Source organism: Lissotriton helveticus, chromosome 1_1, assembly GCF_964261635.1.
Source record: "Lissotriton helveticus chromosome 1_1, aLisHel1.1, whole genome shotgun sequence".
Taxonomy (NCBI): domain Eukaryota; kingdom Metazoa; phylum Chordata; class Amphibia; order Caudata; family Salamandridae; genus Lissotriton; species Lissotriton helveticus.
The window spans coordinates 256,028,986-256,045,189 of NC_136057.1; the positions used below are offsets into that span (position 1 = coordinate 256,028,986).

General features: G+C 44.7%; 1 protein-coding gene across 2 annotated transcripts in view; it reads left to right on the forward strand.

Moving 5' to 3' along the window:
- The window catches only part of LOC144791027 (proto-oncogene Mas-like), a 170,126-nt gene extending 154,442 nt beyond the window's left edge, over positions 1-15,684 (forward strand). For both annotated transcript variants that reach the window (XM_078665764.1, XM_078665689.1), the window contains exon 2: positions 11,203-15,684. In XM_078665764.1, coding sequence (XP_078521890.1) covers positions 11,221-12,237 — 1,017 coding nt within the window. In that variant the 5' untranslated portion in view covers positions 11,203-11,220 and the 3' untranslated portion in view covers positions 12,238-15,684. The remainder of the gene's footprint in view (positions 1-11,202) is intronic.
- Positions 15,685-16,204: the final 520 nt, after the last annotated feature.

Sequence of the window (16,204 nt, forward strand, 5' to 3'; positions counted from 1 at the left end):
ACAAGTCGTTATCACATTTTATCCCAAGCTTAAAAATACAACATTTAACGCAGTGACACGCACACCAGTCTTGCATTGTGTGTACTGTTTATACATGTTTACGGTGACACACACGCCTTCATAACATTTAGTGCTATTTACAGATTCTATGGTGATACACACACCTTCATTTTTTTGTGTGTATTTTTCCTTCACCTCATATCTTATTTGTTTTTATTGAATATGTTGCAGTTTTTATAATAGTGTTAGTCTTTTGTTTGTATTTTTCTCGCTGGTCAAGAGTTCATATATTTTTCTTTATCATCTTCTTTAAAAATGTGCACCTTGCAATCAGTAAACCCTCCTCCTGCTTTTTATTGGATTCTCCAGGAGATCCGCCTGTTAGTTGGGAAATTTGGCATGACGCTTTTGAAACCTATTTAGGTGTCATTGGTGCATCTTGTTTTGTCGCAGAGAGAAAAAAAGGTTTACTTCTCCATTCACTAGGGTTTGAAGGAAGGTCCATTTTTAAGCACTTACCCCCTTAACACAAGAAGAATCTCAAGATTGGGATGAGTACCAACAAACAGTATTAAAGCTCAAACACAGATTCGACAAACAACCCAGCCTCATGGTTTTGAGGCATACATTTTTCAAAAGAAAACAAACAGAATCTGAAGATGTTAACACCTACATATCAACGCTACGCAAACTTGCAGCTGATTGTAATTTCGTCATTTGACTGCTTTAGTTTCCCCGTTAGGCACTTTTCAATATTGTCGCATTCCTTTTGGGCTGGCTTCAGCAGCCTCTGTTTTTCAGAGAATCATGGTTAAAGGGGTTGAGGATGTCTTAGTTTTTCAAGATGATGTACTGGGCTCTGGTGGTGACTTAGACTCTCATAACTCTACTCCTGACAATGTTCTCACTCTTTTCAAGAAGAATGGTGTATTACTCAAGGAAGAGAAGTGTGAATTTCTCCGTTCTAGTGTGGAGTATTTGGGTCGGTGTCAGTCCCAAATCTTCGTTACTATCAGCAATTATGGATGCTCCTGCAGACAAGGTAGGTGTCAAATCTCTGTTGGGTCTGTGTGAATATTATTCAAGATGTATCCCTAATTTTGCTTCAATTGTCAGACCCATCAGCAATCTACTCAAAAAAGAGGTGAAGTTTGAGTGGTGCAGTGAGTGTGATGCTGCTCTCAATATTATTAAATCTTTCTTAAGAGATGATTCTTTACTCAAGCTGTTTGATCCTAATCTTCCTTGCTGTGTCACGGTGGATGCCAACCAGGTGGCCTAGGTGCCATGTTGACTCATACTGACAGAGGAGTTGAGAACACCATATGTTTTGCTTCAAGAGTCTTGAGATCTGCTGAGCTTCAGTACTCAGGAGTTATTGGTCTGCACAATGGCTATAGAGAAGTTTCGCTCACACATTTGGGGGAAAAAGGTTTTTGTTGTAGACTGATCACAAACCTTTAGTTAATATCCTTGGAGGAGGGATGAGCAAATGTTCTACTCCCAGGATTCTACGCATGGTCTCAAGGCTCCTCCAGTATCAGTTTGACATCCAACATATATCTGGGGGAAAGAATGGACGTGCTTGAAGATGTCAATTAACATGAGTTTTCAAATGAAGACTTAAAAGATTGTTTGATAGCAGCTTTGGAAGTGCCTTGCATGAATTTATGCTCAGAGAATGAATGGTTGGGGGCCATGGAGTCTGACTGAGTGCTTCAAGAAGTGTGCTCTCATGTAATTGAAGGGTGGCCTAGGGAGAAAACAGTTCATTCTCTTGTTCAACCTTTATGGAAGGTTCAAGATGAACTCACCCTGGAGGATGGCTTACTCCTTAGAGGTGATAAATGTGTTCCTCCCCATGTCTTTCGTATAAGAGACACTTACTGGTGGCCAAGGATGGACTCTGAAATTGATGTTGTCTCAAAATGTTATGTTTGTGGTGCAGCTGACAAAAGTTTCAAAGTGTCAGTTCCTCCTCTCATGCCGATTGAGTGCCCACAGGAACCATCATTGAAACTGGGAATAGACATCATGGGACCTTATGACAATCTTCAAGGGAGTTACGGTTTGTGTGGGTTCTCATGGACTATGCATCCAAATGGCCTGAGGTTAAGTTGGTCAAGGAAGCTAACACCAAGGCCATTATCTCTTTACTGAAAGAAGTGTGGTTGAGGGAGGGTTTTCCAGAAATCCTTGTCTCTGACAATGGCACACAGGTTTTTAGTCATGGGTTCCAAAGTTTTCTGTTGGAATCAGGAAACAAACACTGTAAAACGTCTTTATATCATCCCCAATCAAACAGACTTGTGGAGAGAATAAATCGAGTAATTGGGGAGTGCATTCGATGGGCTAGAGCGGGGAACCATGATGTTCAGAAGGCGCTTGACAGTTTAGTTTGGTCCTACAGGATCACGCCTCACTCATCCACTTGGTGGTTGAGAATATTACTGATTCTCAAGTTAAACAAAAGGAATGGTTTGACGTTAAAAAAGCTGTGAAGTCCATTCTTCTCGTGGTAGGGGAAATGCTCAAAATAAAGTCTCCTGTGCATATAAAGAAAGGTGATTCTAAATTCAGTGAACCTACTAAAGTTATTAAAATTTTTGGCAAGGCGGTTAAGGTCTTAGGAGGACATTGGTGGAACCTTAATAGGTTTGTCACGGTTCGCACTAAAAACTCAGTCTGTCTAGCCTCTGAACCTTCCTGCTCAGACCAAGCCAAATAGTTAAACCTGCTAGTTATATAAATTAACTCTTTCCTTTGTATTGTGTTTTGTTTTGGATAGAAGGAAGATATGTTATATGTGATGTGATGTGAAAGGCATTTATAGAGCGTTGCATACACTATACAGTTTCTTGGCGCTGAAGCAAAAGGAGAGAAGACACCTAACTGGACAGTGAGAGGGAAAAGAAGAGGGCAGGAGCAGGGTGGGGGCGAAGAGGGATAAAAGGGACCGGAAAAGAGGAGGGTATGGGGATTTTAATTGTAAGCAAAACGAAAAAGGTAAGTCTTGAGGAGGGATCTGAAGCGGGTGTAGAGCGAGGCCGACCTTATGTCCAGGGGGAGGGCGTTCCAGAAAGATGGAGCTAGAAACGAGAATCTTAGGCCGCCCCATTTCTTACGCTTGACTCTTCGGGACTTTAAGAGGAGCCAAGTGAGTCGAGCGCAGGTTACGGGATGGGACATACGGGTGAATGAGAGAGGAGATGAACGTAGGGCCTAGGCCGGCTAGAGATTTAAAGACAAGGCAGCCCAACTTAAATTTGCAGCGTTCAGGGACAGGGAGCCAATGCAGGGATTTTAGCAGAGGGCTGATGTGGTGGTGCCTCGGTTGGTGGAAAATGAGGCGAGCCGCCTGGTTCTGAACAAGCTGCAAATGTTTAAGTTGGTAGTCGAGGATGCCTACGTACAGGGAGTTGGCGTAGTCAATTCTGGAGATGACTAACGCCAAGAGGGCCAAGGTGATGGCTTCGGTAGTGAGGAAACGCGCGATTTTCCGGATTTTGCGTAGTTGGAAGAAGCAAGAAGAGACAGTGGCATTTATCTAGGGTTTCATCGAGAGGTCTTTACTGATAATGACCCTCAGACTTTTGGCCGAGTCATTTGGGAGGGGGGGAAGGCCCAAGCTAGCGGGCCAGAAGTTGGAGTTCCAAGGATTGGAAGAACCTCCGACAAGAACCAATTCGGTCTTGTCGGGGTTGAGTTTCAGGTGATTTGCCCCCATCCAGTTGCTGATGTAAAGTAAAGTAAAGTCCACATTTGTAAAGCGCACAATCACCCGTAAGGGTCTCTAGGCGCTGGGGGCCGTCGGGAAGATTAAGCGAGCTATTGCCCAGAGTCACATGGTGCTGGGTTAACCTGCCGCCGGAGCCGGGGATCGAACCGTGGTCCCCAGATTCCAGCGTCAGTCGCCCTGGCCGCGGCGCCACACCTCTCCCTTGGCAGAGGGTGGCTTGGAAGTCGGAGACTGACTGGTCCGAGGGGTCGATGTTAAAGACTAACTGGATGTCGTCCGCGTAGTTAAATGCGGAGACATTTTGATGTCGGAGGGAACTGATCAGAGGGGTAAGGTATAGGTTGAAAAGGAGTGGGGATATCTCATGTATCTGTTAATTTCTTGACTGTACTGTGAATTCCTTACTTGCAATGTTCTTAGAATGTTTCTAGCTCCTAGCAACTGTACCGTGATTCAGTTGAGCTGGAGATGCTGTGGGAGTTGGTGCTTGCCTTCTCTCTCTTTCATGTAGCATTAATAAACTACTAAGCTTCAACCACGGCCAGCGTGATTACTACACATTCCTTAATGGTAGGAGCCCTCCTCTTCAACCAATGTACAGCCACACAGCGTTTTGCGAAAAGAAGCAACATAGCATGCAGTTTCCGAGTCTTTACTGGTGTGTCTCTCACATACCCCAGCAGCCCCTGTGGCAAACTCGGAACCTCAGGTGTGCCTAGTATATCATAAGTATATGCCTTTAACATTACTCTCTGGATAGCGAGCCAGGCAAGTTGAAGGTTTACTCTCGGAGGCAATGTGGATTAGACACTTAGAAGCATGGACATCAATTCACCAAAACGCCTGAAGTTGCGGAAGTGACATCACAAATCATTTGACCTTTACTTTCACTCACACACACATGCTCACACATACACACACATGCACTCATACGTACACAATCTATTACATAAGCAAACTCTGACCCACAAGCACACACATAACAAACCATTAAAACATTTTTTTTACTAACCTAGGTTGCCAGGGAGGGTCATATTCCTGCTAATTGTGCTCCATTTTTTTTATTACACAAATAGTGAATACTATCTTATTAGCCACTAAACTGACTGATAGCAAGGAAAGTGGAGCCGCAAGAGAAGTTCTTAAGGACTAGGGGCCCGATGTAGGTCGGTCGGTAACGGCCGAAAATCGGTATTTTCGGCCGTTACCGATCGGAATACAGACAACGGGATGTAGGAGGCCGAAATCCTGCGAAATCGGCGATTTTACCGAATCGGAAAGTCACCGAGTCGGTCGGATTCCGAATCGGAAAAATGTAGGAATCGGAAAAAATCTCCGAATAGGTAATCTACCGATTCGGAGATTTTTTCCGATTACTACTTTTTCCCGATTCGGAATCCGACCGACTCGGTGACTTTCCGATTCGGTAAAATCGCCGAATTGGTATATATTCCGATTCGGTGAAAATCCGATTCCATGCGAAAACCCTAAGATTTAGATGTAGGTAAGCACAGAAATACCGATTTTGCTCAAAAATCGGTATTTCTGACTCGGAAATTACCATGGATTGGAATCAGGTGGTAACCAGGTGCAACCTATAAAAAAGGACCCAAAATGCAGTTCTACTTGCAACATGGCAGCTTTCTATGTCATAGCTAGACGGCTACGGCTACAGCAGGAAGGTGAGAGGGAATGGCAGAGAGAGGAGCAGGTGTACAGGCAGAGGGTGACCCTGTGCATGCTGACAGATCCAGAGATCCTACAGAGGTACAGGCTGGAGGCAGACACCATCAGAGACCTCATCAGGGACCTCCAACCCCTGTTGCAGCACCCCACCCCAAGGGCACATGCAATCCCTGTGCAGGTGCAGGTGCTATGCTGCCTACATCTACTGGCGTCTGGCAGCTATCAAACTGTAGTTGCTGTGGCAGGAGGGGTGACCCAGAGCAGCCTGTCAAGGTTCTTCCACAAGTTCCTTGATGCCATGATCCAGAGGATGGCCCACTACATTTCCTTCCCTTCCACCCATGCAGAACTGGCACAGACAAAAGCTGAATTCTATCAGATGGCAAGATTCCCCCACATCATTGGCTGCATAGATGGCACACACATACCGATTTGCCCCCCTGCTGACACCGAATACGTATACCGCAATCGGAAGTCACGGCACACCATAAATGTGCAAGTGATATGCAATGCCAAGTGTGTGATCACTGACCTGGTTGCAAAGTTTCCGGGGAGTACCCATGACTCCTATATCTTCCAGAGTAGCGGGATTTATGCACGGCTGATGGCAGGGGAATTTGGCGAAGGATACCTCCTAGGTAAGACACAGTGTCAGACCCCCATTACCAAAATTGCAGTGTGAAATACATGTATGCATGTGAGTAATGTTACCCCTTCTCCTTCCAGGCGACAGTGCATATGCCCTACGCTCGTTCATTCTCACACCTTACCTCAACCCCTCAACACCCAGCCAAAGGAGGTACAACCGTGCACACAAAAGCACGAGGAACGTAGTGGAAAGGACCTTTGGCATCTGGAAGAGCAGGTTCAGATGTCTGCACAAGAGCGGAGGTGCAAGGCAATATACCCCCATCACCTGCTGCAAGATTATTGCTGTCTGTGCAATGTTGCACAACCTTGCAGTCAGGAAAGGCACTGAGGTAGAGTTATCCGACTACGAGGACCCCGACGATGACAATGCTGTCCCACTACCACTACCTGCTGGAGTCTCTGCACCATCTGACGGCAGATACAGGCGTCAGGAGATCACAGACAACTATTTTTGAGTGAGTACAGATGCACAAACAGGTCAATGTATGTGTTCAGAAATTAAATTTAATAATGTTGCATCAACGTTACTGCACTGATGTGCAACAAAAGAAAAGTTAAACAACAAGGGGTAGGAATGTCCAATGTCCGGGTTGCCTCACCCGCAGTGGCAGTCCTATTTTTTGCTGTGCTTAGCAGGCCCACTGGGATGAACCTCACCCCCTTCAGAATGCCCTGCAGCCTCAGCTGAGCGCCTGGTGCTCCGGCGCGGCTCTGACGCAGCGCTGGCCGGGCTGCTGCGGCTGCTGCTGTCCCCAGCCTCGCCCAGGACGGGATTCACTGCGGTGTTGGAGATGAGTAGTGTCTCCATGGCTGTTGTTATACGGCCCATGCCCCTAGTGACCTCGGACATGTTCTGTGTGAGGCTGGCCTCCATGTTTGCCCCACGTTGGCATGACTGGGCAGTCGCAGCCGCAAGGCGGGTGAGTGACCTGTTCGTGACTCTTGCATCCCTGCGACGACTCAGCTCATGGTCATCCAACCTGGTGCAGAGCTGGGTGATGGCAGTGGTCATTCGGCCAATTGATGTTGCTATGTCCTTGTTGCTGTCAACGAAGGTCTTGAAGCCCTGTGTCATCTCACCCATCTGCAGGTTGTGCAGGCGCAACTGGCGATGGCAGGCCAGGATGGATTTCGCCTGCATCCTCTGTATTGTGACCATGCTGGTCTCCAGCCCTGCGAAGACGCTGCCTCCCGGTGCTGGTATTGGGCTGCTGGTAGCACGTGGCCTACGTGGAATTCTGCTGCCCTGCTGTGTGTGCTCTGGTGTCGCTGGTGTCACGGGGTCTTGTGCAGGAGCCTGACCCGCTGCCCCCTCCATGATGACTAATGGAGCCACTATTCTCCTCTGGGCCGGGGAAGTGGCAGGTGCAGGGTGGCTCTGTGGTGGTGTGTTGTCCGGGGAGAATACCAATGAGGGCGACTGAGACTGAGACAGTCGGGGGGAGTATGGAGTTGTGAGGGAATGTCCTGTGTCCTCCTCATTTGCCAGGGCACAGCTGTTGTCCTCCTCCTCCTGTGCTGCTGCACTGGTGCTTGCCACTGCCGCACTGGCTGTTGGTGCAGGAGCTGGTGCTGGAGCTGATGCTGCTCCCCCGCCTGATGGTGCCCCTAGGTACAAAGAAGCATTTGTCAAGTGGGTGCTAATGTGTTCCAGTCACAACTATTAAAGCATTGCACATCTCATTACAAACACGTTGATGCTGTATTACAGTTATTTATCTCATGCTTCTGCTGTGGCATTATTGGTAACTTTTGCTGAGTACATTTAGCACGATGCATTGCTCATGTCTGTTGCTAGCTGTACTGGCCTGGGGTTTGGCTGTGCATTGGGTCTGTAGGGGAGGTGTCTGGTATGGTGTGTCAAGTTGCGCATGCTTCTTACCTGTAGCTGTAGCTCGGGATGAGCTATCCAGGTCCCCAATGCCCACGACACTGGCCCTCTCGATGGTCGTCGCCACTAGTTCCTCCAGCTGAGTGAGGGGTGGCGCACGGTTTGTTCCTCCTCCAGTGAGTCCAGCCTGCTTGTGCAGGTCGGCCAGTTTGCGCTTGGTCACGCCACGGATGTCATAAAACCTCTTCTTGAGGTCGTCTAGGCTCCTGTGGGTGACACCAACTGCATTCACTTTCTCCCCGATGTCGATCCACAGCCTCCTCTTGGTGCTCTCCGGGACAGTCAGGGACTGCCTGCCATATAGCTGGGTGTGCACCCTCACCACCTCCTCCACCAAAGTTTGTAGCTCCATGGTGCTGAATTTAGGATTGCGCTTACGCCCTGCCTTCTGGCTCTCTGTGCTGGTGTCCATGTCTCTCAGGGATCCTGCTCACAATGCTGCTCTCTCTGTGTTTGCTCAGCTCAGGCAGCTTTCCAGAAAGTTCTGATGAGTTGCACCTGCCTGGGTTGCCACACCCTGTGGGGGAGGGTGCTTACAGCTCATTGGCTGATGTCTTCAGTGTCACTCAACCAGCTCGGCAAAACGGCATTCTCCGAATCGGTATTTTCCGATTCGGTAATTTCCGAATGTGTTCGGTAAATACCGATTCTGAATGTATAATGCCTTCCTATTGGCCTTTCGGCCCATGGGGCGTATTTATTATTCCGATTCGGCGTTTACCGATTCGGTTGGTTCCGCATTTTTTTTTTTCCGATTCGGACTTGTCCGACCCGGCCTATACCGAATCGGTAGTTGGCGAATCGGTACGTATCGACTCTCGATACCGAATGCTACCGATTCGGTATTTTTCCGATGATTATTTCCTACATATCATTTTCCGATTTTGAAATACCGAATCGGTACGGATCGGTATTTTAAAATCGGTAAATGCGTTTTACCTACATCGGGCCCTAGCTGTTCCTGTGTTCTTGGCAGTGATTTTGCTACCTGTGATGCCAGGGGTTGCAATCGTAGTGTCAGGGTTCACAAGGTGCAATCTAGGGGCTGCAGCTGCAACTCCTGGTGGCCCCCATGCTTGGAAGTCAGTAAAACATCCAAATTTCCGTCAATGAAAGAAGGTCCGATCACTGCTTTACTTTTAATAAACATGAAAGCTCCTTCATTATAAACAAATATAAATACTACATTTAAAATTAAGATGAACATTGTAACCCAGACTTCTTGAATTCCTTGTGGAGTATCCAAGTCAAGGCCAAGAATTTCCTCTGACACTGGATTGTTACCTAGTTTTTGAGGTCTGGAGACAGACAGCATTAGACATAAGGCATTGCAAACAATACTTTCACACATATTTAGAGTGGGCCTACCTCTTGCTCATGATTGGATAGCTTGCTTGCCCATTCCAATGCCTTGCTTCTGAATAAATGGCTTACCTCCCATCCCGTTGTTTAACTTACTCCTTGAGCATTTAAGCTCCATCCTGTATTTTTATTCGTTGAGTATATCCTTCCACTACTGACATCAGGGAACTCTTTATTTTGCATGTTTCTCTGGCATTTGAGTTGAGGCACTTGATAGGAGTGCATGTCCTACTCTTTTCTAGCGTTCTCTACTTTTATCTGTTTCCCTCTTTTTATCCCACTCTTTCTCTCCTACCCTTTTTCTATCACTCCATCATCCGAAGTATCCTCACTTCTGCATTTTCTCTACTGCCCACTGGCTCCTATCACACTATTCCCCCTCTCTCTACACCCTCTCTATGCTAAGAACAAGCAATGCTGCTTTTTGATCTCTCTCTCTCCCCCTTTCTCCCCTGCTGCTGCACAATAGGCAGGCATTGACCGAGGCAAAATGTCTGGTGCATTGTGTCATAATGTAAAGTGGTGGCCATCTTGGAAGTATACAGAGTAGCATTTCAAGAGGGCTGTCTGCCACTATTATCTTTGTCAGTGCTTACGGCGCAATTCTACAAACATCGCAAACATTTGCAGAGCCAGTTGCAGTAGATGTACATCTTGGAATTTCATTTTCGATACTTTCAAGATAGCCACCACACTTTTCCTAATGACCATCTATCACTAACAAATCTTGTGGTGCAATTTTGCAAGCGCTCGCAAAGCCAACTATGGCAGGTGGCCATCTTGAAATGTTATCTTTTATACATTCAAGATGAATATCGCGATAGGCAACATGACAGCCAATTTGTAACAGAATAACGTTGTTGTTTTTTACACTAATTGTTAAACCATTCCAAGGCGGTGTTATATTTAATCTAGATCCTATGTGACAGTCATCCTGTATGTTTATAAAATAGAATTTCAAGATGAGGGGAGAAGATATCTCCTAATGGTTAGAGCAGCCAACATAAGAACTTGCGTAGCTGGTTCGAGTCACGGCATTGGTTAAACATCTTTTGATTCTGGGGAAATTAATTAATCTACCTGTGTCTTAAAAAATGTAATCAGCTGTTGTGTAATGTAATCTGATGCTAATGTAAATTACTCTAATGCCCTGGGGCTAGTATGCATTACATAAAACAGCCCAAAATAATGACCTCCTATTGCTATCGGTTTAGCCAAACGCAACACCACTCTTTTACAAGCAACGGAAAATACAACTGTGACATCATCATACTGGCTTTGTCAATGCTTCCTTGACGTGTCTGTCACGAAGTTCTTATTTGATAGTTCCCAGCTCTTTCATTGACGATGGAAAAGATGCCCTGCAAAAATGTCAATAGAAATCTGCTGTTAGACGAAGTTTTAGACAAATAGTTAAACCTGCTAGATATAGAAATTAACTCTTTCCTTTGTATTATGTTTTGTTTTGGAAAGAAGGAAGATATGTTATATCTTATGTATCTTTTCATTTCATAACTGTACTGTGAATTCCTTACTTGCAATGTTCTTAGAGTGTTTCTAGCTCCTAACAACTGTACTGTGATTCAGTTGAGCTGGAGCTGCTGTGGGAGATGGAAAAGATGCCCTGTAAAAATGTCAATAGCAATCTGCTGTTAACCTTTGTACCTGGGAAACCCTTGGCTACTAATTCACTCAACTCATTTTGTTAGAGGCAGAACTACCCGAGGCTCAATTCCAGATTAGTCCACATGAATTCCTCTTTTTTGGCATTCCACCATATGCCCAAGATTCATGAATGACCTTTTTCATTTAAATTTGTTACTGAAATTAATATTCCTGCAACTAAAGTGAGTTTTATCTTCTTTCTCAACAGGCACTTGAAGAAACCATCATGGCAGATACTGGAAGGATTCCACGTAATATCACCAATACTCTAGATTTTCATAAGCCAGAGGAAGACACTCCAGTGATGGCATCTTCCACCAGCTTCATCATTGCAGCTGGTTTCATTTTGTTTATCTGCTTCTTTGGGATTATTGGAAATAGTTTGGTCTTCTGGTATCTATGTTTAAAAATCAAAAGAACTAAGTACACCATATATATCATTAACCTTGCTGTCGCTGACTTAATCTATCTCATCTTCATCTCCTTGGTGATGTCCATCACAATCCCTCTTTTTCTAAAACAAGAACTAGCAGCAGACCCAATAACAGTAATGTTTGCACTGGAGATCATCCTCGGCCTTGGAAACTATGCTGGTATGTTTCTACTGACTGCCATTAGCGTGGAGAGATGTTTGGCCATCTATCACCCCATGTGGTATCGTTACAAACGGCCAAAATTCCAGTCCTTGCTTGTGTGTGTCATAATTTGGGGTCTTTCAATTCTTTTGACTCTGGTGGACAACGTAGGTTGTCCTCCAGAACTATTTGGGACAGTGACTGTGCGATGTACCGCAGTTCACATATTTTTATCAGTATTGGTTTTCTTGCTAATTATACCCACTATGGTTATATCCAGCCTGATTATGCTAATCACGGTTAAAAAATCCTCAAAGAAAAACCATCCACCAAAGCTTGTCATTGTCATTGTGGCAACAGTCATGGTCTTTCTCATTTCAGTAGCACCCGTCAGAGTACTGTGGTTGCTACTTTACCTAATGGTCCTTCCATCAGGTTTCTCTTCTGCTACTTTCTTCTTTGCAGTTTACATGTGTATCTCAATCAACAGCAGTGTTAACCCCTTCATCTACTTTGTGGTGGGAAGGCAGAAAATGCAAGGAGTCCAGAACTTCCTAGAGAAAGCTCTGAAGAAGGTCTTTGGAGAAGAGGAAGACAAAGAGGAAGGAGAAAAAGGAGTGACAAAACACCATGAGGAAGGAGAAACCACAGAGCCCAACATCAGTTAGACTGGACTTTCCAAATATTTCTCAAAGGCTGATGAGTGGAAATGCACACTTTAAGTACTAGAGAAGACATTCTGTGGTCCCTCTGCTGAAATGATACACCAATTATCTTCATGGCCTCATCATGAGGCCCATTCTCTATGTATGCAGTGGAGGCTAGAAATTTCCATTAGTTCTCAGGGAAAATACATATGTGTATTATATACCCTCTGGAAGCCAAGAGAGAAACATAATACTTAGCATATAGAAAATATACTGTATGCATGTGAGGAGATGCAAAAGCATGATCAACACAATTCGAACCTTACCCTTGCCTGGTAGAACACCCACATAGTCAAATGTAAAGGAATGTGACTCCTGCCTAAAGGGACCAAAACTAATAGTTGATTTAATTGTCTAAAGCAACCGCTTCTCTCCTGAACAGCAAAGAGAAGGCAGCTAAAATAAAAGATGCAGGGGCATGCAGTGCAGCTCTGCAGCAACTTTTGCAGCGCCTCGCTGTCCTATTTTCAAAACGCAGGGATGCGTGGTGTTTACAAGAATACTGTGCACCCGTGTTGTCCTTAGCGCTGGTGCTAAAAATAGCTTTCTAGCATCAACACAGACACCCCTTGCGCCCTTGCACCATAGTGCAAGGGTGCCTGCATTGCAGGGATGATTGTTTGGATGCAGAAAGGGGTCCCTTCCTGGATTTAAACAATCAATAATGGCGGTCCATTATTTCTATGTGTGCTTCATTTTGCAGTACACACTGAAGTAGCAAATCTCCATTATTTCATTATTGTTTTTGCGCTTGAAGGGACACTTTCATGCACAAAAACAATGAATAATGGCATTTTGCTCTTTCTAAGAGTTTTGCAGAATGTAGCATACATAGAAAAAGTAAAATTGAGGACAAAATAAAAGTGGTTCATATCATTGCGCCAATGTAACGCCTGCCTTCGCATGGTATTAGTGTTTGGCGCTGCCTCAGATTTATAGATCCTTGTAAATCTAGGGCAGCATAAAAAAGCAATGGGTGTTGCGGTGGAACACCAACAGGGACATCCATTGCACGCCCCTTTAATGCAGATACCTGCGTAAAAAGGGTACCATATTTACAAAGTGGTGCTAAGCCTCACAAAGTGGCTTAACAATAGTGATGCTATACAAGGCTTTCAGTGAACTTAGAAAGTTAGGTTTTCTGTTAAGGAGGATGAGAGAAAATTAGTAAAATGCTTGTCTAGTACCTAGTGTACAGTGCATTCAAGTAGGACATAATGTGTCCTGTTATGTTCTGAGAAGACAAAACCAGTCAAAGGCCACAGATCACTACAACCACAAAGTGTATACATATGTTTATTTGTCTAGCACAGAAGTGTATTCATAACAGAGACCCTGCATTTCTGCTAAACAAAATCTCTAAAACAGCACTCCATAAACCCTTCAGCTTCCACCTTGTTGGCTAGGCAAGTTCCTACGTATTTTGCATCTAGGAAGCCCAACTTGTGGATCACCATGACAGATACAGTTCTGCAAAATTGTCATATAAAGATGTCTTTGCTTTGCAAATCCCCTCCATTAATGTATCTTCCAGAAACCTATAGCCATTTGTAAAGTACACTAAAAACGTGTCTTGACTCACACATTGTCTTCTAAATAATAGAAATTACAAACTTTTGAAAAGTCTTGGAAAAGTAAGGGCCCCATTAGGATGGCTGGCTGATCGCCCCCGCCGGGTCGGCGGGGGCGACCCGCCCGCCATCCTTCCAGCAAAGACCTCCCGCTATATTATCAATATTACATAACGACCGGGCGGAAAAGGGTTCAATATGGTGGCGGTGTGTGTCATATTTAAATGTGGGCTGTAACATGCCTTTCCGTGGCGGCACCGCGCAGTGTCTGTCATGTTGTGCATAGAAGCGCACGACATGCCTTCCTGGCATTGTGGCGGGCGGTACACTCAGCACCCATGTGCAATGTCAGGAATGCAGATGTGCCCCCCTGTGTGGTAGGCGCATCCTAATGTATGCGACGGGACCCCTGCAATGATGGCTGGCGGTCCCATTTTCACATTAGGATGGCGGGCGGACAAAGTCCACCCGCCATCCTAATGACCCCCTAAGTGTGATGGTGGTAGGAGAGAGATACTGAAAAACAGCCTTCTTCCAGGCGGCTGGCCCTTTGCTGTCTGTTGGACCAACCTGCTTCTGCTGGACCAAAGAATGCCTATAGTGTCTCATTTTTATGACAGTGGTTGATCTGCCCCATAGAAAGATCAATGAATCCAAAGTGTGTTTGAGTATCCCAGTGGATGATTGAGAATGCTGAGTTAAAAAGTTTGATCCTTATTCAAAGAGATAACTAGGAAAGAGATTGATTTTGAACTTACAATTTGGCCAGCGGCAATGCCTAGAACCATCTTGAAATGCATCAACGTGAATATGTAGAATGTTAAACCTTGGGAACTCACACCTTTGGAACCGATTTGTGATAAAGTCCCTTTTGATGCCATTGATCATAGAGCACTTGAAGACAGGTTCCACTGATAATTCTATACATCCCATTCCAAAGACTTGCTTTAATATGCCTATTCTTTCATTCCTTCCAGGTGATCACTGACAAGCAACTCTATGAAATATTTGTCAAAGATCATCCTGATATCCTACACACTTGCATAACAATTCACCCTCCATTAACTCCCCCACGGGATAACTAACTACTTAAATGGAGCCATGACATAATTATCTTATACACATCACTTTCATGAATACATTTTCCATAGAGGGCCACCTATTTAAGTAAAGCAATCAAATGGAAGGGCAAACTGCTATTTTCAGGCATAAATCAAGATGAAAGTTGCAGGTGGTGCCACCTGATAGAGACAATACTCATCAACTCACTTAAGCACTGACACAAGAAATACCTTGGCTAGGGCAAAACAATCCATTGAAAGGTCCCTGAGAGGACCTTGTGAGTTAATAAGAAGCACATCTGGTTATATGCCTATATGATATGTTAAGTATGTTGATAGGTAAGTTATGTATGATTGTAGGTATGGCCAGTTGTTATAATGATGAGAAGATGGTTGTGATATGTATAGTACTTTAACCGTTATAGGTATGTATAGTAGGTTTGATTAGTAGGTAGATTGGCATGGTAGATTTGGTCTCATAGCATATATAAACATGGGAAATTTGAGTTTACACGATGAAACAATTTCATAGACTTCATGCTCACAAATTGGAGCATGGTTAATGAGGAGCACAAACATGTACTGCCATTAATAAAGTAAATATTTGAATGTAGTTTAGTGATTTGTTGTTTTTGATGCCCCTGTTATGCTTGTTGCTTTTAACCCACAGCATAAAACAAATTAATCCAGTCATGTAGGAGAAAACAATAACATGTTTTAATATTACAACTGCATGCTGTTCCATGCTAATAATAAACAAGAATGATTTTAAAGGGCCCCTTTGCTGAAGACTCTGCCTTAGTAGAGTTGTGCTGAATACTCAAAGAAGGGTGGTATGAAATCAAGGCAGAAGGTGAAGTTTTCATTCAAAGTAGTGAACTTAAAATACATACAAAGCGGGGCATAAATGGGAGAACCAGAAGGAACTCTTGGACTTAGAATTAGCACTGCAAGCAGCTGACACACAGAATTCGGCAGGTCCCACACCAGGAACGGCACACACACTGCACCTCAGACAGCAACAGCATAGAGGCTATTTGCACGAACGAACGATAGCTAACCTAGCAGCGACAAGACACAAAATCTACGACGTAGGAGAAAAAGCCGGGAAATTGCTGGCATGGCTAGGCAGGAGAGAGACAAGTTCTAAGGGGATACAGCAGATACGAAATGTAGGAGGACGACTAGTAACTGACCCAGAGACAATAGTGAACATTTTAGCTGACTATTTTCGTAAAGTCAACACACCAACCTCAGACGTAACGGACGCAGAGGTAGCAGAGTCTTTACTACAAG